General features: G+C 32.3%; 2 protein-coding genes and 1 long non-coding RNA gene across 5 annotated transcripts in view; 1 reads left to right on the top strand and 2 right to left on the bottom strand.

Moving 5' to 3' along the window:
• Positions 1-23,233, bottom strand: part of LOC114342438 (uncharacterized) — a 211,228-nt gene that overhangs the window by 122,019 nt on the left and 65,976 nt on the right. The window lies entirely within an intron of this gene.
• LOC114342439 (E3 ubiquitin-protein ligase SHPRH-like) overlaps positions 1-23,233 on the top strand; it is a 160,832-nt gene that overhangs the window by 106,873 nt on the left and 30,726 nt on the right. Inside the window, exons 11-12 of one of the 3 annotated variants that reach the window (XM_050653772.1) lie at positions 4,193-4,411; positions 7,165-7,470. The exons of 1 other annotated variant lie outside the window; for it this stretch is intronic. In XM_050653772.1, coding sequence (XP_050509729.1) covers positions 4,193-4,411; positions 7,165-7,470 — 525 coding nt within the window. The remainder of the gene's footprint in view (positions 1-4,192; positions 4,412-7,164; positions 7,471-23,233) is intronic. One more of the 3 variants, XM_050653773.1, reaches the window with a different exon arrangement.
• LOC126886761 (uncharacterized) overlaps positions 7,092-23,233 on the bottom strand; it is a 51,258-nt gene continuing 35,116 nt past the window's right edge. The window contains exon 2 of the long non-coding RNA XR_007698763.1: positions 7,092-7,258. This is a non-coding gene — a long non-coding RNA (uncharacterized LOC126886761). The remainder of the gene's footprint in view (positions 7,259-23,233) is intronic.

Raw genomic sequence — 23,233 nt, 5'->3', positions numbered from 1 at the left:
GGAAGCAGGTAAAACTACCAGAAGTCTGGAACTTAGGTATAATTGTACGTATTCACAAGAAAGGAGACCAAACAGTGATAACTACAAAGGAATTACCCTGTTAAACGTAACCTTCAAAATATTGGCGAACATAACGCCTCCATTATAGCAGGTAGAATGACAAATTAGGTGTCAAATGAAAGCTTATAATCCGAGGATGGTACTAAAGGTGAGAAATTTGACCTAGGCTGTCTGTCCGTCCGACCGTGAATATAACTCCTCCGTCATTATACCAGGTAGAAGGACAAATGAGGTGTCAAATGAAAGCTTATATTCGAGGGATGGTACTAAAGGTTTGGCCTAGGACTTCCGGTTTTAGAAATACGACCATAAGTACTGTTTTAAGTCAGCGGAATAGTACAAGTGATATATTATTCGACGCGCGTTCGCAAGACGATAACAAATAGATACTTCCGGTTTCATGACTGTTTGTCCGTCTGTTTGACCATCCGCGAATACAACTCATCCGTTATTAATACAGATATAATGACAAATGAGGTGTCGAATGAAAGCTTCCAAGAACTAATCTAAGAATGGTATTAAAGATGAGAAATTTAACATCGGACTTCCGGTTTTAGAGTTGCAACCGTAAGTACCGTTTTAAAGTCGAAAATAGTATAAGCGATATATCATTCGACGTGCCTTAGCAAGATGAGAACAAAAAATTTAAATTTTGGTTTTTATATCATTTTCGCTTAAAAAATTCTAACCAGAAATGCTATTATAGTCGCAAACATAGTGCATGTAACACGTCAATCGAAGCGTATTGAGTAGTGATGGGATAATTCGAATGAAAAATAATCGACCATTCGATTATTGAAATAACTCGAGATATCTCGAGAACTTGAATAAGATCACTCGAATTATTAGATCACTCGAACTACTCGAAGATTGTATTCGGAAAATCAGCTTATTCGAATATCCGATTTGCCTTTTGAATGGGAAAAGAGAGAGATGCCAGAGGAGTGATGAGTAATTCATTCGAATGAAAATAAAACATTCGAATATTTGTATTCACATGTTCTGCATGTTCATCATGTAACGATGACCTTGAGTTCTCAAGTTTCGAGTTCAGAAAATGACCATCAGATATTAATAGTATACGAGTGATGCATAATTCGAATAATAACTCGATTATTAAAATCACTCGAGTAGCCGTCTTTCGATTATTAGATTAATTCGATTATTCCCATCACTATTGAAAAGTTGAGTTTGACTCTTTAACTCCGTTTTTGAAGTCGTTTCTGTTTAAACAAAGATGACCCAAAGTTTAGTAAAAATGACTCAAAATTAGTAAAATCGTATATCAATCGACGCAAAGTTACTTGAATGGTTCAAATATCGACTTCCAGTTCTATTTTCGATTACTTTGGGTGAAAACCTAGGACTTGCGAAGTCCGATTACTTGTTTTTCAGTGCGGTAGGCACGATTTCTCGAGAACGAATAGACGGATTTTGCTGAAACTTTGCACAGTTCATCTTCATAGTATTGTTTCGTGATTAAACGAAGGGATTTTCAATCGGTCGGCCCGTTCTTGTTTTATATGTAAAAGAATGTTTTAAAAACGATCAGGATCAGAAAAATATGAAGAAATATGAGACAAAAATTTATTTCAAACTTTTCATTATTTTTTCAATACCTTCTGTTAATCACAAATCAAGGTCACAGTTGAATGCTAAATAATCAGTTAAATCACTCGAATTTTGACGGTTACAACTTTGGAATCAACTTTTTGGACTGAACGACAACATTTTGAATGCGCGACGATAACGACCAATCACGACAAGCGTAGGATGCCGTTATCTGTCATTCATCTGCGCGAACGACTAAAATTTTCGATGAATTTGGTGACAATTTCACCAATATGGAACCTAGAGAACAAAGGATTTTCGCGGAGTGACGCTGCTGATTTTTTGCCTAATACTGTGCCAGGGGGCATAAGAAAATTTTTGATTTAAAGCAAGCGTCCACAGGTCCGCATCGGACGCATCGGATTAATTTTTCATACTGCGTCCACTGTATCGGCAGCGATCGGATTGCCGATGCCACTACCTGCTAGGGTAGAAAAATTACTAAGATAGACTTTAAAATTGGTTGTTTATTTAATTTAATAATTAATTTATACATATTAACTACATTTATTAGTATGATATTTTAATGTATCTGTTTAGTAATAAAAAATCCGTAGAAAAAACATAAAATATATCTACAAAATATCTACAAAATGCAATACTAATATACAATATACAGGTACCATTTAAAAAAAATGCAAAAAAAGTGTATTTCCATTGTATTTTATATTGATATACCTAACTCAAAGATATTAAATTATTTAAAATTGACACTATACTGATAAAACTCATATGTCATTTTAAATACATATTTCGAAAATTATTAACTTAAGGCTTATAAAACCTTACACAAACTCTACATGTTTTTAAAAAAATATATTCTAAAATGATTTGTAAACATTTTTTTATCGGCATAGTAATATTACAGCTTACACACCAATTCTCTCGGTAGGCCGCAAGCTATAGCAGAAACACGACGGTAGACCGCATAATATCAGCCATCTTCTAAGTAACTATATATATACACCGTTCTTAGGCGTGTCAACGCCCTTCGGTAGGGATCTATGGAGGAGTATCACCAAGCCGCAAGCCCTTATCCCTTGCCGTACCGCTCCTCCATAGGCCGATCAGACGCCAGTTTATTCCAGACCAAGCCGTAGACTCTATTGAGTTTTATACTACGGCGTTGGCCTTTTAATAATTTCTTGACCTGGCTGAGGCTCGAGCCATCGATCGCAAACCACTAAACTTGTCGATCGACTGCGCCTTTGCCAACTGGACCGTCTAGACCGACTAAGTAATTATACAATTGAATATAAAGGAATACACAAAGCTGTTACAATTTGATATAAGTGGAAAATAGTAACTACATCAGTAAGTTTCTTTAAAGCTTAATTAAAGTTACCTTTCTGAAATCGGTAAAATACTTTTTTAGGTTTTCAACTACAGTAAAACCTGTCATATCCGGATCAATGTGGCGTCAGACCGATATGAAAAAATCCGGATATCAAGACCACTACTTCTTTTACAGTCTCTGAAACGTTTTCTCCTTCATACATTCCAGTAATCAACGCCGTCAATAACTTTCGTCGATATACACGTTTTATAGATTTTATAATACATTATTTCGCCATCTCTTAGTTCTTTTTTTAGTGCGCTGTCCAACAGCAGGATTGCCTTTCTCGGTAGATTTCAGTAAATCCGGACGGCGCAGAACCGTCCGGATATGGGGAGGTCCGGATATGACAGGTCCGGATATGGCAGGTTGTACTGTACTTGTAACATAATTTGCTTGCTTTTTCATCTTGTGTGAGGGACAATGAAATGTCCTGAATCAATTTTACACTTCTCTCAGAAACATCATTAACAAGTCTAATATTTTTTTTTTAATTTCATTGCTCTAAGATAGAAAAATGTGTTGTTTTTTTAACGAGAATAATTTTCATAGTTCGATACTCAAGATATCTTGAAAAAGACTAAAAAACATGAAAAATGAGTAATATTTATGATATTTTAATCCCCATAATCAACTTATCATGGCCTGTAATAATAGTTAAAACTGTGTTTGCTTATTTCATTACGGACAAAACGATCGTCAAATGCAAGTATCCCACTGGACCAAGCGAAATTCCGAACAGAACGCATGGGGTGCGTCCACTGATCGGCATTCCGAATGATTCATCGGCACGCATCGCAAAAGTTGCCTTTCGAAGCAACCCATCGGCATTGCCGATAATGCGATCCGTACGATGCGGATTAGTGAACGCAGTTACATAAGTTTTTGTACAAGGGAAACTACAATCCGTTGCGTACGATGTGGGACTGTGGACGCTTGCCTTTGAGATAAACCTGCAGCGAAATGCTTACCGCAAAAAAAAAAGATAGACGAGGAAAATTGCAGAAAAAATCGACAATTTTCAATATTTTTAGTTGAAAAGTTTTTTTATAACTTACTCATATGCTAAAGTTTCGTTTTAGTTTTTAAAATACAATTATTTAAAAAAGTTATTTTTATTTTCTTTCAACATCTATGTAACTCCTTAACAAATCAAACGTTTTTCACTTGTTGCTTTTTCTTCAGCTAGATCACCAGTTGAAATTACATCAAACCGATATTAGTGAGAAAACAAGAAAGTTTGAGAAGCTTTGGGCTGAGCACATTGATCTAAACAAGCAACTTTCTGAAGGCCGTGGTCCATATCCTTGCCCTATTTGTCACAATCAACTGGAACTACATTGGTGTGCCTTATCCTGTGGACATTACTATTGTTTCGAGTGTATAGAAGTGATGTTACAGCAGGTAATAATGAATTATATTCTAATTCTATTTCCCTGGAAAAATAATTGGGGATTGCTTAGTAAAAAATTTTTGTAACGCTATCCGTTTTTAAGATGGTTAGTTGAACAACAAAAAAATTTTACACATTTTTTACGAGTTTTCAGAAATTACTGGCAACATTGTAATTAAATTTGGTGGGTTTTAAGAAGTAGTTATGGTACATTTTTGAGGGTAATTCCTGGTAAGATTTGCTTCAACACATTTTGTTTGACAACATTAATAATTGTGTTTGTATTGTGTATGTTACCATGGAAACGGCGATCATATGTACGGAAAACCGTAGGAGAACCCGTGAGAAAAAATATTTCTCACTGCAATCGCCGACTTTTCTCACTGCTTGAGAAATTGTTTATTTTGAATGTATGTAAGTAGTGAGAGAAGTTGCACATTGTATAGAATCCATAGAAAAATAAAATATCTTAACGCTTCCAAAGCATTTTAAATACAGGATGTTTCAGAGTAAGGTAACACCGTCTCTAACATAGGTAAAAAACTGAAAAATAATTGAGGTTAGCTTAGTAAGAAATTTTTCTAACGCCACCCGTTTTCAAGATACAGGGCGTCGAAGAAAAAAATTATACATTTTTTACGATTTTATGAATAATATGTACATTATAGAAACTTAATGAGAATACTTTGGAAGCGTTAAGATATTTTATTTTTTGTATGAAAATGGCGCGTCGTATGAATAAAAGAGAGAATAGATTTTTGTCACAAATTGTCACGAATTCAAAAATGATTTCTAATTTGAAATGTCTCAGTGACGTTCTATTTTTTTTTCTTTAAAAAATTCAGACCATTACCCGTATGCGCGCGTATATGACGAATATAAAATTCTTAATTGTGTGTCAAAAAATGCACAATAACTACCTCTTAAAACTCACTAAATTGTATTACAATATTGACAGTAGTTTCGGCAAAATCGTAATAAATGTGTAAAATTTTTTTTCAACGACCTGTATCTTGACAAGAGATGGCGTTACAAAAATTTTTTACTAAGCAAACCCCAATTACTTTTCAGTATTCGCGGTGTGTAAGTACTTGGAAGGGATACGTGAAACGATCGTGCGCGAATAGCGGAGAAATATTGCAACTTTCTTAAATAATTCATATTGTCAATTGAAATTGTCAAATTGACGTACATTTCATATCTACTGTCATTGAATGAGAAAAATTATATGTTGCTCCAGCTCTAATTTACACCTTATTAGATTTACTGTTATAACCATGCATTTACTATTTTTAAAATTAACATGGGGAAATTAACATGTTAAATTTTCTAGCGGTTATATTAAATTAGTGCAGCATACGTGGTAAATCATCTTCACTTTGAGAGATCAGTATTGCGTCATCTGCATAGCAGATTATTTTAAGTTGTTTTTCACCCATTTGGTATCTTGTTTTTGTTCTTACTTTTTTTATTATTTCATCCATGATCAGGTTGTTCATTTACTTTTACTTTTATTGTGTTGTTCTGGTAGATATTTTTCGATCGTTTGAATTATTCCTAAAGATACCTCTCTTGCGTACAATAAATGGATATCGTCCTTTAATTTGACCCTGGCAAATGCCTTAGGGACCACGAAACGTAAGTATACCGGTTTGTTTTATTCTAACGATTTCTCTAGAACCTGTCTCATTATAAATATATCGTCTACGCAGGATCTTCCGGATCTGAATCCTTGTTTGTTATCACTTTGATCGTTAATTTTAGTGTTGTGTTTAATAAATTAATTCCTCTGTAATTCTTCGGGTTCGATTTTTCTCCCTTTTTGAAGAGAGATATTAGGATGCTTGATCTCCATTCTTATGGTATTGTCCTTTTCATGATCATTTTTCAGTGCGTAACAAATGATAGGAAAAAGGGTAACTCCGTGATAATACACATTTATGACATTTATTATAAAATGACATTTTAGTTAAATGTGACAGTTGTCACATTTTATTTTCTATTTGGAATAAAAACAAATCAAATGTGTTTCTTGCATTTTAAAATGGTATTTTCTTTGATTTGTATAGTCTTATAAATTATACAGATTATATTTGTAATATTATTATCTAATTTAAAAAAAATATTTTTTTATTATGGCGCCATCTATCGACAACTAGAATAACTAGAATAAATGTTATAAAAATGTCACCGACGAAATGTAATCACCGACGTGCCTTTTTTTCTGTCACATACAATTTAATGCGTTAGAAAGAAATCGAAAAACTGTGACGCACTGAAAGATGATCATGAGAAATACTGTATATTGTTTTGTTCTATTATTTTTTTGATTAGTTTTAATAATTGTTTGGTAAGATCTTGTCCTCCGTATTTTAGAAGTTCATTCGATATTCTGTCCTCTCCTGGTGATTTTCTATTTTTTTTTTAATTTCCTTAATGCTTTCGTTACCTCTGCTTCTTCAATGTTTATTTCTTCGTTTGGATACAATCTATAGAAAATTATTCGAATCATCAGGTGGACATTTTCGAACACAAACACTTCGAAAGATAAACAATAAAAAGTAGTTCTCTTGGACAGCCGTTCAAACTAAACATATTTAATGGCCAAAACGCATCGCAATAAATTATACAGGGTCTAGTAAAAGTTATTGCGTTCGAAATTAAATGGAATTTCAATAAAAGTTTTTTGGATCGTTACAATAGGAATATTTATTATGAAATAATTTTAAATTAAGTTTTTTAATCTTCGTCTAAATCCGTTTAGGTTGCAGAAGACTTTATAGAATGTTCTGTATGCAGAGATAGACAGTTGCATAAAGTCTCATACATTGACGCCAGAGAAACAGTTACAGACTGCCCTAAAATAGAAAAATACATTTACTCCACGAAGATATCACAAATAGTGAAAGTGTTAATGGAATTGAAGAAAGAAGATAAAGGCGTCAAAGTATTGCTTTTTTCGTCGTGGGAAGACGTTTTAGATGTTGTAAAGAAAGAGTTAGATAAGAACGAGATTTCGTCTGAATTGGCACTGCCTGATAACGTTAACGTCAAAATTAGAAATTTTAAGGTTAGTATTTAATAACTAGTGACTAGTGATTTTGCTAGTCGCCATGCGATGGGGATACAATCAATTTAGTCCAAGAGACAGCGCTGACAAATTTCTCTGAATTTACTAAAGCTAGTTTTTTCACAGTTGATTACTGTGATTGTGTAGAGAAACATCCTGCGGTCGGTCAAGCGAAACGTAGAACAGCTGGCACTGACAGCTTGTCAAAGTTGCTTACCTGCGGAGGTAATTAAATCCATTTACTAAGGCTGAAAATAAGTACGCACATTATAAATTGAATATAAATAAAAGTTATTATAGTTGGTCAGCTGTATGACGGGACAGAGCCGGTCGGTCGGCCCCAGTGAATGTACAGGGTTATTCACTATATTTTGACCCCCTCTAAACTGCTTTATTTACAGAATTAAAAAAATGTAAAATACTAAACTTATTCAATTTTTAAATTATGATTTTTTGACATATATATCGTACTAGGGACGTCATCCATCTGGGCGTGATGACGTAATCTACTATTTTTAAACGAGAATAGGGGTCGTGTGCTAGCTCATTTGAAAGGTTATTCAATTCCCTATTCAGTAATATAAACATTAACATGATTGGTTATACAGGGTGTCCAAAAAAAATTTTTAATTAAATTAATTGTTTAATTAATAATTTAAAAAAAAATTTGGACACCCTGTATAAATAATGATCTTAATGTTTATATTATTGCATAGAGGATTGAATAACCATTCAAATGAGCTAGCACTCGACCTCTATTCTCATTTAAAAAAAATAGTCGATTGAGTCATCAGGCCCAGATGGATGACGTCACTAGTACGATATATATTATTGTGTTTTCAATTTATCAATCAAAGGCAAAATGAAAATTAAATTAAAGTTTTTTTTTAATAACGAGGGCACATAAATTTAATACACCCTGTATATTGATCTGTAAATATTTATTAGAATTTAGTTTGGATGTAAGTAGATTTCTCTTTTAATGAGCTTTCCGATGAACCATTAAAGACTTTTGTGAATAATTAAAGTGAAAAAGCCGATGTATTTAGTTTCAAAATGGAAAAGATTGTATTACGGGAACTATAGAATCCACAGGAAGATGGTAATTATCAATTTCTAGAAGAGTGGTTTTAAAAGAAAGTTTGGAATTTTAATATTTGTTTCAACCCGAGTAAATGTTGTAGAGTTTCCCCGAAAGTAATTAAGGATGGTCGGAATAATTTTGAAAATGACTGTTTGTTTGTCGAATGGAAAAGATTGTTTCTGATTCTTGGCAAGTTGGAAGGGGAAAAGTGGTTTGAATGATTGAGAGAGTTTGAAAAAGAAATGATTATGTTTTTGGCATCGCTGAAGAGCAGTTCGACGTTGTCGTGGATAGATAGTTAGCAAGTACCAGTGGCTGTTTGATAGTGGAGAATAGTGTTGAAAAGTGGAACGAGTGACAGATCAAATTGAGACGAAATACCTCTTTGATTCTGTATTATTGTGAGAAGGAGAGCAGAGAATTTTTGGAGTTTTGTTTGAATCGAGTACGTGTCAAAAGAGGCCCGGCTTGTTGGAGAATTGGTGCTGGTATGCTGATAGTTTTGAAGCTGGAGAACGGAGAGAGCTTTGATGAGTAGCCTTTAACATAGTCAACGAGGGAGAGCTGTTTTGGGTCACGAGAAGACATCAGAGTGAGTGAAGCAAAAGGTCAGTCAATTTATGTGAAAGAGATTTTTATGTTCGGAAACTAAATTTTTGAGTAAAAAGCATATGAATTAAAATTCCAATATTTCAAAAAGTAAATAGTAAATATAGGTAATCTTGCGAATACATAAATTTGTTTTGTTTAGTTTGTTTTACCAAAGTCATCGGGAACAAACCGATAAATTGTTTTTTTTTTAACTATAATAATATTTAAGTGGTAAAAATTTCATTCGGACATCTGTGTCCACAGGTTTTAGATTTGATAGATTTTAGAGTATTGATTTTAATAAATAAAAGACAATTCTGTATGTTTATTTTAATATTTTGCTTTAATTCTTTTCCCTATTTTATCCCGAATAGGATCAACTAAGAGATACTGAACCCACGAGAGAAGATAAGTATAACGTGAGATAATTTAGATTTTTTTTAATAGTATAAAAAGGCACCCTGAGATTTTTTATTCATTTTTATGTATGATTTGCGACAATTAAATAATTAATCAAATAAATAATAATTAATATAAAATTAATAAGAAGCAGATCATAACAATATATGTCAAAAAATCGTAATTAAAAAATCGAATGCATTTTTTTCTAATTCTGTAAATAAAGCAGTTTACAAGGGGGTCAAAATACATTGAATAACCCTGTACATTCATTGGGGCCGACCGACCGGCTCTGTCCCGTCATACAGCTGACCGGCTATAATAACTTTATTTATATTCAATTTAGAATGTGTGTACTGATTTTCAGCCTTAGTAAATGGATTTAATTACCTCCGCAGGCAAGCAACTTTGACAAGCTGTCAGTACCACCTGTTCTACGTTTCGCTTGACCGACCGCAGTATGTTTCTCTGCACAATCACGGTAATCAACTGTGAAAAAACTAGCTCTAGTAAATTCAGAGAGATTTTTCGGCGTTGCATCTCCGTCTAATTGCCCTCTATAGTCACTTCACTCAATTTTTTCTGACTTCCTCCTATTTTATCCAATCTCCCTCCAATTTTTACTTGCTCCCTCTAATTTTTCCTGACTCGTTCTATTTTTTTCTGACACCCTCTAATTTTTAATGCCTCCCCCTAATTTATTTTTATCATATACAGGGTGTAACAAAAATACAGGTCATAAATATAAACACATATTCTAGGATCAAAAATAGTTCGATTGAACCTAACTTACCTCAGTACAAAAGTGCACATAAAAAAAGTTACAGCCCATTGAAGTTACAAAATGAAAATCGATTTTTTCCAATATATCGGAAACTATTAGATATCTTTTATTGAAAATAGACATGTGGCATTCTTATAGTAGTAGTTATCTTAAGAAAAAATTATAGTGAAATTTTGACACCCCATAAAAATTTTATGGGGGTTTTGTTCCTTTAAACCCCCCAAACTTTTGTGTACGTTCCAATTTAATTATTATTGTAGTACCGTTAATTAAATACAATATTTTAAAAACTTTTTTGCCTCTCAGTACTTTTTCAAAAAGTCAGTTTTTATCGAGATATTTTGAATATTTGTCAAATCCACCACATATTTGTATATCGCTATGTACGATTATGGAGACTTGGTAATAATAGGAAAATTTATTTATGATTTACATTTTTAGGTATATTTTAAACCATATTAAAAAAGAAACCACATCTCGATAAAAGGCGACTTATCGAAAAATACAAAGAGGCAAAAAGTTTTAAAAACAGTGTGTTTAACTAACTGTAAGTACCGCAGTAATAGTTTAATTGGAACATACACAAACATTTGGGGGGTCTAAAGGAACAAAACCCCCATAAAATTTTTATGTAAACATATTAAAAAAAAGCCGCAACTCGATAAAAGATAAAAACTGCCTTATCGAAAAAATACTAAGAGGAAAAAAGTTTTAGAAATATTGAATTTAACTAATGATACCACAATAATAATTTAATTGGAACGTACACGAAAGTTTGGGGGAGTTTAAGGGAACAAAACCCCCATAAAATTTTTATGGAAATTTCACTATAATTCTTATTTAAGATGTTCCTGCCATAATAGTGCCACATGTCCATTTTCAATAAAAAATCTCTAATAGTTTTCGATATACATATTTGAAAAAATCGATTTTCATTTTGTAACTTCAAAGGGCTGTAACTTTTTTTATGTGCATATTTGTACTAAGGTAAGTTAGGTTTATTCGAACTATTTTTGGTCTCAGAATATGTGATTTAATTTATGACCTGTATTTTCGTTACACCCTGTATAGATGACCGTTTTGGAGTGTAATTTCCAGGGGCAACTCCGAATTGCATGAAAATTTGGATTTAGGTTCTACTTGCCCTCCAATTCAAAGTTGAATTTGTGCCGTTGCCGTTGCGTTGGTTGCTTTTACTTGGGGGGTGACATTTACCCCTTCTCGGGGGTCGAAAAACGCGTGCTTAAAATAAATTGACTTATTTTAAGCACCTTTTGTTCTATAAAGTTTTTTACGTTAGTCAATACTTTTCGAGTTATTCGCGATTTAAAATCTTGATTTTACGACAAAAAAACTACGTTTTCAGACCGTTTTTCCCAAATAACTCAAAAAAAAATCTTTTATCGAAAAAAATGTTTTCAGCAAAAGTGTAGCCTATAAAAAAACGAAAAAAAAAATGGTGTATCAGTAAAGTCTACAGATTGAGAAGACGCAAAGTTGTAGCTCATGAAAAATACGTTCTTATTCGTTTAATTCCAAATCGAATAATTCAACGCGAAATCATTGAAGGAGGAAGCGTTTTTCGGGAAAAGTTTCTTATTTGTTTTTTACAAAAGTTTACAGCATTAAAAATAAACGAGTTGCACTGAAAATACAGTTAACCCTTTTTTTGGTAAAAAAAATCGTGAAAACCTCCCTCTATTTAGCACCCTAAATGAAATTAATCGTTTGGCTTTACCATCTATTTTAACTGTATGTATGTGTATTGTTTATATGATCTGTAAGTTTGATTGGTTTGAAGTGCTTATTTTTGAAAACATTGGTATGGTTTATAGTAAAAAAAATTTTTTTTTTAAATTTTTGAACAATTTCATTTTTTCAAAATAACTTAAAAAGTATTAGTGATAAGAAAAATCTTAAAGAGTAAAAAAATGTAGGTTTTGCTATTATAAATATGCTAGTTTCATTTTGTTTTTCCGTAAGACAAAAATTGGTTAAGATATGGCTGTTCAAAATTTGCATACACTCGTGATTAGTGACCCATTCAAACTTTCTCAATTATAACCCTTTCAAAAATAAACACTTTAAACCGGTGAGACTGACAGATCATATAAAAAATAGATAGGTAAGTAAATTGTTTGTAAATCGGTAGCGATTAATTTCATTTGGAGAGCTAAACACGGCGAGATTTTCATGAACTTTTACAAAAAAAAAGAGAGCCAACTTTATTTTGAGCGTAACTCCAGAGAACAATAACCACAGAGAAACGACACGCCTTTGATCTTTCGTGGCTAAGCCGACAACAACCAGAAAGCAACCAGAGCGGCCATCGAAGCAATAGTCAGTGGGCATATCACATAATATAAATTCGTAAATAAAATTAAACATTTATGTTGACTTTCAATAAATATAAAATATCTCACCAAGAAAAAGTTGCGTACAGGGCCGGCTTTTGTTGGCATTCTTTATAATAATGGAATTATTTTTGATTTACAAAAGGTTGCAAATATATCGCACAATGCAAAATAATGGTGATTATTTCATTCATAGGAGATTCTGACCAATAGAAAGCTACAGAAATGCAAATTAAGGTGATAATTTTTGATAATATCCCGTCGTTAAGTATATTACGTCAGATGCCCTTCGTTGCTACAAAAAAATACATTCAGTGACATTAATGACAATTAATGTTTTAAAAATTATAAAAGTGATGACTTTCAATCGTCAAATATTTATAAAAACTGTGTGTTTAATGGTACTAATTTGTACTTACATAAATAAATTGCAATAAAATTTTGGTTTTAAACAGTTTTATTCATGAAATAATCGCAACAAATTGCACTCGAACTCTGAAATTAATATAGAATTTTTGCTCTCGTGACACTTTTGACATAATTTAAATTAAAACTGTCAAAGTGTCACTCGGGAAAAATTCAATAATTTCAGAGCTCTTGTGCAATTACTACTGAAAATCATATGGATTGGAACCATAAATGAAAATACCTTTTTGTTTATCCTGATTTTGGCATTGAAAGACCAATAATAAAATATATCTATTTATTACGGTAAGTGTGACATTCACTGCTTGTTTTTGGCTTGGGCTGATACAAGATATAATTTGTTCGTCGAGGTATTTCCTAATAAATTATATTTTTTAATATAGGTTATCGAAAAAAAAACACAGCCATTGTAACGGTCACGGAAATGTCACAAACTCTGAAAGTTCCAATTCTCTTTGGGTGACAAATGTTCGTGATCGATAACAAGAAACTTTATGTTGAAATTGAATGTCAATATTGTTCTTGTCTTGGAAACCTATCAAAAGTACATTTTTCCTTTTAAGTCGAATATCGGAGAAAACGAATAAAAACCCAAGAAGTACTGTAAGAGTATATTTCTATAAATATAAATATGCGACAATCTAAACAATAATCAAAAAAGTCTTATATGAATCGTTACAATTACACCGATTTGTAACATTACATACACTACATACATTCAGTGTCATTGTAAATCCAAGATGTCCACCGCTATAAAATGGCGGATTACATATTTTTTCACAACTACTTCAATATGGGTATCAAATGAAAGGGATTGACTATTAATAAAGAGTTCGTTATAGAAAATCCAAAAGGGCCGCCAAAAAAATGGTGGATTACATATTATTTAATTTCACAACTACTTCAATATGGGTATCAAATGAAAGGGCCTGACTACTAATAAAGAGTTCATTATAGAAAATCCAAAATAGCTGCCAACAGAATAGCGGATTACATATTTTCGTTGGCATACTGTTATACCCATATCTACTGTTTTTTTTTTATTTTTATTGACTTCTAAAAGGCATTTGATCGTGGTAAATATTTTATATTGATCGAGGTTTTAAGAATCATTGGCAAGAGATCTAAAATTAGCATTGCGAATCCGGCTACTTCGCTGCTACGTGTTCTCGGTCTTACTGTATGGTGTCGAGTCTTAGACTGTGAATAAAAATGATCTATGTCACCTTCTTGAGGCTTTAGAATTGTAGTGCTATATTTTTTGCATATTTTTTTATTTTTTACTTTTTAGTCTTACACTTTTCAAACATTATAAAACACACATAGTCTTACACATTTCAAACATTTTCAAAATATGTATAAAACATATGATTAACAAACATGAAAATTAGTCGGAATCGGCAAAAAAATTTAATCTCTATTGTTTATTTATGAAGCATAACGTAAACAATTAACGTAAAAAGTAAAATTATGTAGTTCATATATCATTAGGTACAATCCGTAAAAGTTTGAAGTTTCTACATTGTAAAAAACAAGAGAATTTAAGCATTTTCCATTAAAATCGTTTTTTTATTTAAACAATTAATAAACATAAAAAAAGTTTTATTGACTATTCGTGTATTGTTCCCGCGAATGCATATGTCTGCAAATTTTCATTCATTTGCATTGAAGAAAAGTCAGTCAAATTAACGTCTAAAGATTTGATGCAAACTATTGAAGTAAATAAAAGCGTTTAAAAATGTGTGATATGTTTCTTAACAATCTATTAATTAAATGAACTAATTAAATCACATGTAAACTTAAAGAGAAAAAATCGTATTTCACATAGGTATTCAGCAGAAATAAAACAATTTACTTTAACACTATATTTTTTAGCCCTTGAGCCTATAATTACCTGTGCAAACTACTGACACTTCTTAAAAAAATAAGTCTTCAAAGAGAAAATCTGTTATGTATGCCAGGTTTATTTTATGTATCGATGAAATAATGTCCCTCAAATCTAACCTATTTTATGACAGATATGTAACGATGAAATAGTGATGAAATGATTTTTTTCCATCTCTCATGTCCCAAATCCATCAATATGTCCAAATGCTTTGGTCATTATGTCCAAAGGCTTATATTTTCTATGAAAGCAGCCTTTGGCTTTTTTCTGTTTTATCGCAAGTGCAATCAAGAGATCTTAAACCTATTATTGAAGATTGTGTTATCAAATTATCAAGCATTAACTTGAATGTTGAAGCAATTTCAAGTGATATGGGATCAAACATTTTAGAATTAGCTAAATTATGTAGTTTACTCCCAATTCTCAGATATGCATTCCAAACATGGACCTTGACCAAAGCAAACATGGATACAATAATGAGAAGACAAAAAGAGCCATGGAGAGAGAAATGTTAGGAGTAAAATTAAAAAACAAAAAATTGGATAAGAAATACCACAAAAGTCAAAGACGCAGGACAACACATAGCCAGGCTATAATGGAGTTTCATAGGTCATAACGCCAGACAAACGTACATTATATGGAATATCACGATACAACAATGGAGGCCATGGACAGGAAAGAGAGCAAGAGGACGACCCCAGATGAGATGGGAAGATGACATTAAAAAGTATTTTTATGCACAAGACAAAACTTAATTTTCTAGATGCTCCCCTAACTTGACAGATGCTCATTTACACCCTTCCAATTTTGAGAAGATGAGATTTAAGTTGGCTGCTTAACTTTTTAGACACAGCGTAGCTTGTTGAATGAACATATACATGACTTTAGGCGCTGTTCCTGCAGATGCATTTGGTATAATAATTATTGAGGTCATAGAAAGGTTCGACAATTTGTTTGATATTTTAAATTCAAATTCTTTACGAAACCTCAATAAATACAAAAATTGTTTTTTATGGATAAAAATTTCAAATTAATTTTTAAAATGATAGTTTGCAGTTCTTGAGTGAACTTAAAATAATTAATTCGGATAATCAAGATATCTCAAAAAAATTAAATTTCATAAATGTTTGAAAATAAAAATTATTATAAATATTAAGGAGTGTTATAAAGCTTTCAGAAAAAAGTTATAAATATAAAAATAAAAATTAAGTAGTGATATAAAGCTCTGGGAAAAGTTTTCAAAGCTGGACTTAATGTATTTAAAAACAACATGCATAAATAAAGATTGTTTAGAAAAGTTTTTTGGATGTATCAGGCAACAGGTCGGTAATTGTGTCAAGCCAAAACCCAACACCCATTCAATTTTCAAGGGCTTTGTACTGTCAAACATATTTACATTCATGAAGTATGGATTGAGTAAAAAATAGACCTACTATAAAAAGTAATGCGTGAATAATTTCATGCATGTGCAAAGATACAATGGAAGAGCTTAAAGTCAGGTACAAATATGTATTGGTGAATATGAACTTACAAATTTTAATTATACATGTTCTAATATTTTTCTCTTTCTGTCTACTTTTTCTTTTTTATTTTTACTTTTAAGTTCATTGTTAATGTATTTAACTTTATAAAAAATTTTCAATCTTATAAATAATTTTTTTAAGTACAAATTCGGAAATTTTTTACAAGGATGATCAAAGTTTATTTCCTGCATTGAAGAAAATATTTTATTTGATACACCCTGGTCTCGGGAAATAGTTTCGAATTTAGCATTAAAATGACATTCTAGCATATAAACAAATTCAATAAAATTTTTTGGTGGTGAGTATAAATGACCAATAATATTTTCTTCCTTGTGGAATGTCTTGAAATGAATAAATAAATTACTGGTATCCAATTCTTGACTTGCTATTGCAAATTTTTTGCAAGTATTGCAGTAGTGAATTTCAAGGCATTTCTTCAATAAATATCCACAAACATAACTGAATGCATTCACAACACACAAATTTTCTTTTCTGTAGTCATTGTCAGGAAGCACTAGTGCTTTTTGACACTTGACACCTTTGTCTTCTTTGTGTATGAATTTAGTTATGTCTGTAGATTTTATATTTAGCAACAATTCACTTAAATCATCCTTACAATTCATTGCTTCTGAATGGAAAAAATTTTGACAGAACAGCTTACGAAATGCTCTTTTAAATTCAATGGCAGTCGGGTTTACATTATTTCCACTCTGCTGTCTAACACTGCCAAAAAAATTTTCAATACAGTCGGTATTAAGACGTCGAGTTTTCAAATATTTGAAATTTTGTTTTGTAAGATTTCCCCATAATTTTAACAAACTGTTAATAGTTATTCTCCAACATTTAATAAATTTTAATCTATTTGTTATCTCTTTACCGTCTGTTTTAAATACTTTAATATCTTTCAACAATGCAAGCGCTTCCTCGAGAAAATCTATTTGAAATTGAGATCCATCAAACACATTCTTAAATTTATTTTGATGCCTCAGTGAAGATGAATTTAATAAATCAAAAAGTTTATCAAAGAATTGTATCGCCTCTATCGTACCTATAGCGTCTGCTGGAAGTGCATTCAGTGACATGTATGTATTCATTCCACAAGCTACTGTTTGACTAAAAATTTGTGTAGCTAAAGCCACCTTCATTTTTTGGAAACTTGTGGGATTGACATGTGAATCTGTTAGTTTAGGTGCACACCTATAGAATTGTTTTTTATCTTGGTGATAAAAGCCTCTAACGAACATCCAAGATGTTTGTTTACCTTTAAAATTAAAAGTGTGTTTAAGAAAATTATTTCTAGTCGCTTTAATCAAGTGACATGGGTCAAAAATGTAAACAAGCGGTTTTCCATTCAATTCAAATTCTGGATTGTCAGGAGAAACTCCTAATATGTTTGTTAATTGTACGAAGTTTGAACCCATGTCACTTGCAATGCCGTCAACATACAAACCTACATCACTTAATTTTAACAAACATTTTTCAATAATAGGTACTAAACTATTTGCTTTTAACTGCGTTCCAACAAAAAAAAATGCAACAGGTTGTTTCCAGGATGAATAAATACCTTTGATCATGATTACTAAAACATTTTTACATAAAGAATACTCTTTTGCATCCCCAGTGTCTTCATATCCGACTATTTCATCATAACCTAGGTCAAAATAAAGATTTGACTTTATAGCCATCTCATCGATGCAGAGTAGGCAATGCTTATCCTGATCTAGCATGGTTTTGGTCTTTAGTTGAAGAGCTTTAAAAATTTTATCATTATCTAAACCTGGCTTACACGGGATGTTTTGCGTAATTCTTTGTAGGCTTCTTTTTGTTGGAAGGGTTAATAAACTGCTAATGTATTTATAGGCTCTTGGACTTAAAAAATACAATCCCAAGGCAAACTGCTTCATGTCTTGACTGTATCTCCGAGACGTTGGTTTTTTTCCTTTTTGAGTTACATGTGATTTTACAATTTCTGCTAATGGTTTATCCAAAAATTTGTCACACATTTTAAAAAAATCTCTACGGGAATTATTATGTGTTTGCTTCACAAACAACTTGGTTCTGTTTCTTTGCAAACGTCTTATCTTCAGTCTCAGTTTTTCTTTTCGCGGTGATCTATTGCTTAAATTTTTGTCTGTCTGTGTGGCAGCTGTAGGTAACAATAATGTATCACCATATGTACTCGAACTTGGGACTAAAACATACGTTGATTTAACGACGGTCTATTTTTTATCGTTTGTGAAATGTACGCATTATTGAATCCATTACAGTTGAGAGGTTATTGCCAAAAAATAATTGTAAAATATTGTAATAATTTTTACTATGTCTAGATTAATTAATAAATTATTGTCTGGTATTACAACCTCTTGTAACTAAGTTGAATTCAATCTAACTTCAACTTCACCTATGTCAAATTATATAGTTACCTTGAATAATAGCAGGTGAACATTCAGCATTTGAAATAAACTTATCTCTTTCTTTCAATTCTGCGGTGGATCGGGAAACAATAATATTCTCTAAAAAAACCTTAGCATGAAAAATATATCATAAAATATTGCTTTAGAAAAATATGATTTTTCTATGGATACCATATAATGTGCAACTCCTCTCAGTACCTACCAGATAACATCGAAACTACAGGGTAGTATTCCATGGTGCCTAATGTATGCTGATGATGTAGTGTTAATAGGAAATAGTGAAAGAGAGTTAGAACAAAAACTGGAACAGTGGAGACAAGCTCTGGAGGAAAAAGGTTTAAAACTTAGTAGGACAAAAACAGAGTATTTGGAATGTTCATTTAAAGATGGAGTTACTACAAATAAAATAGTATCTTTGGATGGTGAAATGATTGTGAAAAGCAATAGTTTTAAGTACCTAGGATCGTTATTACAGAGTAATGGAGAAATAGATGGAGATGCATGCATTAGAATTAGGGCTGGATGGATGAAGTGGAAAGAAGCGAGTGGTGTGTTGTGTGACAGAAAAATTCCAATGAAGTTGAAGGGAAAATTCTATAAAACAGCCATAAGACCGGTTATGATGCACGGAACTGAATGTTGGGCAGTGAAAAAGAAAGAGGAACAATAAATGCATGTGGCGGAAATGAGAAAGCTTAGATGGATGAGTGGAGTGACAAAGAAGGATAAAATTAGAAAAATGAATAACCATTTTCAATTTCGTTGCAAAACGAAAATACAGCCGAACCATATTCCAGTCCAATCAGAGAGTGCTGCAAGCACCTCTACCGGTTTCGAAACTTATTAGTCTCTCATCAGGAGGCACATATGCTGCTCTCCCCGATCCAACCAAAACAAACCCCAGCGTGCAGTCCCGAATTGCAACGAACGAAATGGCATAGATGCCCTAGCGGCAACTGCTAGCAAAAGACTAAGTTTTCACTCTAATGGCATATAGCATATCCCACCAGAATGAAAACAATGGGAACCTTCTCTGGTTACACCTCCGAGGCTTCTACAATTTGCAAGCCATACGGATGCTGAGACTAAGGAAGATGAGGGAATTCTACAATTTACAATTCACGTCCCATCTGCTCAGCGCGGTAAAGTTCCAACGAGACTGGTTCCATTCATACTCCACACAGAGTAAATGTAAATCAAAACCATTTTCAATTTCGTTGCAAAACCGGTAGAGGTGCTTGCAGCACTCTCTGATTGGACTGGAATATGGTTCGGCTGTATTTTCGTTTTGCAACGAAATTGAAAATGGTTATTCATTTTTGATTTACATTTACTCTGTGTGGAGTATGAAGGGAACCAGTCTCGTTGGAACTTTACCGCGCTGAGCAGATGGGACGTGAATTGTAAATTGTAGAATTCCCTCATCTTCCTTAGTCTCAGCATCCGTATGGCTTGCAAATTGTAGAAGCCTCGGAGGTGTAACCAGAGAAGGTTCCCATTGTTTTCATTCTGGTGGGATATGCTATATGCCATTAGAGTGAAAACTTAGTCTTTCGTCTTCTGATAAAATTAGAAATGAGTATATTAGGGGAAGTCTAGGTGTGGCACCAATTGATGCCAAAATGAGAGAGCATAGGTTAGGATGGTTTGGTCATGTTCAACGTTGAGACGTTAATCACCAAATACGAAGAATAGCTGAAGTGCAGATTCCTGGAAGGAGTAGGAGAGGAAGACCAAAGAAGACCTGGGGGGAGACGATAAGGCAGGACATGTTGGTAAAGGGGATTAACATTGATATGACCCAAGATAGAATTGTGTGGAGAAATGCAATTAGGGAAGCCGGCCCCGCATAGGGATAAGGCAAAGAGAATGATGATGATATATGTATATGTATTTTATTTCAATTTAGGCATATAATATACCTAAAAGCACCTAAATTATTTTGAAGTTTGAACTCTTGATAACAACGCATCCATAGAAAAAATACAGTGTACAACACGTGAGAAAATGACATAAATTTGCGTGCATAGAAATCCGCCCACCTAAATATTTGATCATTTTTGATCTTTTTTTTCTCAAATTTCGCATCACCCTGTGGAATATTCTAGCATTTATAAAACACTGAAATTAAAACCCAACTATAGCCTCAGTTTTTCTTAACATTCTGCTTTTTAATAATTCGCTTATGTTGGATAATAAAAAAGTTAGGTACTTTAACAACTATACATGTTCTTCATCAATACAGAGTGTTTCTAAATAAGTCCGATAAACTCTAAGGAAAAATTCTGCATGAAAAAATAATGACAGTTTGCTTTATAAAAGTAGGTATGTCCGCAAATGTTTCGATTCCGAGATAGGGGGTGTTGCATTTTTTTACGAACTAACGATTTATTTATTGTTTGAAGACCGGTCGAGATATGCGTGCATACAATATGTATGCGCGCCAATGGTGAATATTAAATTCTTAATTGTATGTCAAAAAATGTGCAATAAGTACCTTTTAAAACCAACCAAATTTCATTTGCATATCTCAACAGGTTTTAAAACAATAAATAAATCGTCAGTTTGTAAAAAAAATCAACACCCTCTATCTCCGAAATGAAACATTTGCGGACATATGTTTATAAAGCAAACTGTCATTATTTTTTCATGCAGAATTACCCCTTAAAGTTGTATTGATGAAGAACATGTCTACTTGTTGAAGTACCTAACTTTTTTATTATCCAACATAAGCGAGTGAATAAAAAAACAGAATGTTAAGAAAACCTGAGGCTGTAGTTTGGTGTTAATTTTAGTATTTTATATATGCTAGAATATTCCACAGGGTGATGCGACTTTGAGAAAAAAAAACAGAGTTTGATTCGTACAGCCGGTATACAATGAAAATTTACCTGTTTAGCAATAATATGATTACAGCGGTATTGTTTAAGAATCAAGCTACAACATATTGAGAAGTCACTTAAATTGGCCAACAGGTTTAGGAAATACGAGATATCAAAAATGACCAAATTTTTCAATGGGCGGATTTCTATGCACGCAAGTTTATTTCTCCCTCGCTTTTTTTGCGGCACTCCCCATCGGCTCGTGCCAACAAACTTCTGCGCTCGTGAGAAATATGTGTTTTTTCTCACTTGTTGTACAATATACTATTTTGAACTGAAATGTACACAAACCTAAAACGATAATCTTTTTTGGTGGTTCTTGAATATCTTCACCGTGGTCAATTATATTGCTTATATTGCATGGAAATATTGTAGGTACTGCGTCAGGGACTAATGTTTTTCTTGTATTTCCTTTTAAAATAAGCTTGTCTTCAAAGTGCAGTTCACAAATCCTATAACTATTATATAGTGAATCCATTTTAAATAGCAAATCTTGTCTGTTACAAGCTTTTATCCATGCTTGGGCACTACAAATGTTAAACAAAGAATTTATAGATTTTTAGATAGAACGATATTTTTAAATTTCATGGACTATATATTTGGATATGGACTTTATATTGATTCGTTGTTCTCTGATATCTTTGGAGCAAAAGTATGAAGACATTTTACATTTAATTCTCTCCATGTTTCATAATTTGACAATTTTTCTTGAAGTTGAATTTTATCTCTGTATTTTAAATAATAGTAATAATAATAGTTTTAATATATTAAATAGCTCTAAGCAGTACAAATATTGCCGAACGTCAAGAACCTAAAGCTTGTCACGCACGGGGACCTGTACTATAATATTCGGTGATAAGTGCGCTAATACCCGAAAAAATAACGCAAAAAACGGAAAATATAATACGTTGTGAAATATAAAACACAAGACTACAATATAATATCGATGTATACCTTTGTACCTTTGCATCCACAAAAGACATGTTAAACTACAAAATCGTCTATTTTCTTTGTTTCTAAAGATATCAGGTACATTCAAAAAACAAAATGTTAACAAATCATATACAATACGATTTAGATGTATACTCCGATCGATATATTTAATCTTTGTTATATTTAACGAATTAAAAGTTAGCAATATTTTTGTATACTGCACTGCAGAAGGTAGATAAGTATTTAATTTTTTCATAATTTAATGTAAGTTTGTTAATTTGCAACCGTGTTTTTGCAATTTTGAAGTCTTGTTCTGCTATACTTTTAAGTTTTTCAAAATTATCGCCCCAATTATGTCTCCAACAATTTTTAGTTTGAATAGTATTTTTTTGCGTCCTTTAAATCAGATCAGAAATTGTCGTGTATATAGAACTCTTTATATATTTTTATTTCGTAAAAATAGGATATCTTGGAATGCGACGACACCC

The sequence above is a fragment of the Diabrotica virgifera genome, chromosome 6, assembly GCF_917563875.1.
Source record: "Diabrotica virgifera virgifera chromosome 6, PGI_DIABVI_V3a".
Taxonomy (NCBI): Eukaryota; Metazoa; Arthropoda; class Insecta; order Coleoptera; family Chrysomelidae; genus Diabrotica; species Diabrotica virgifera.
This window is presented reverse-complemented; position numbering and strand designations above follow the sequence as displayed.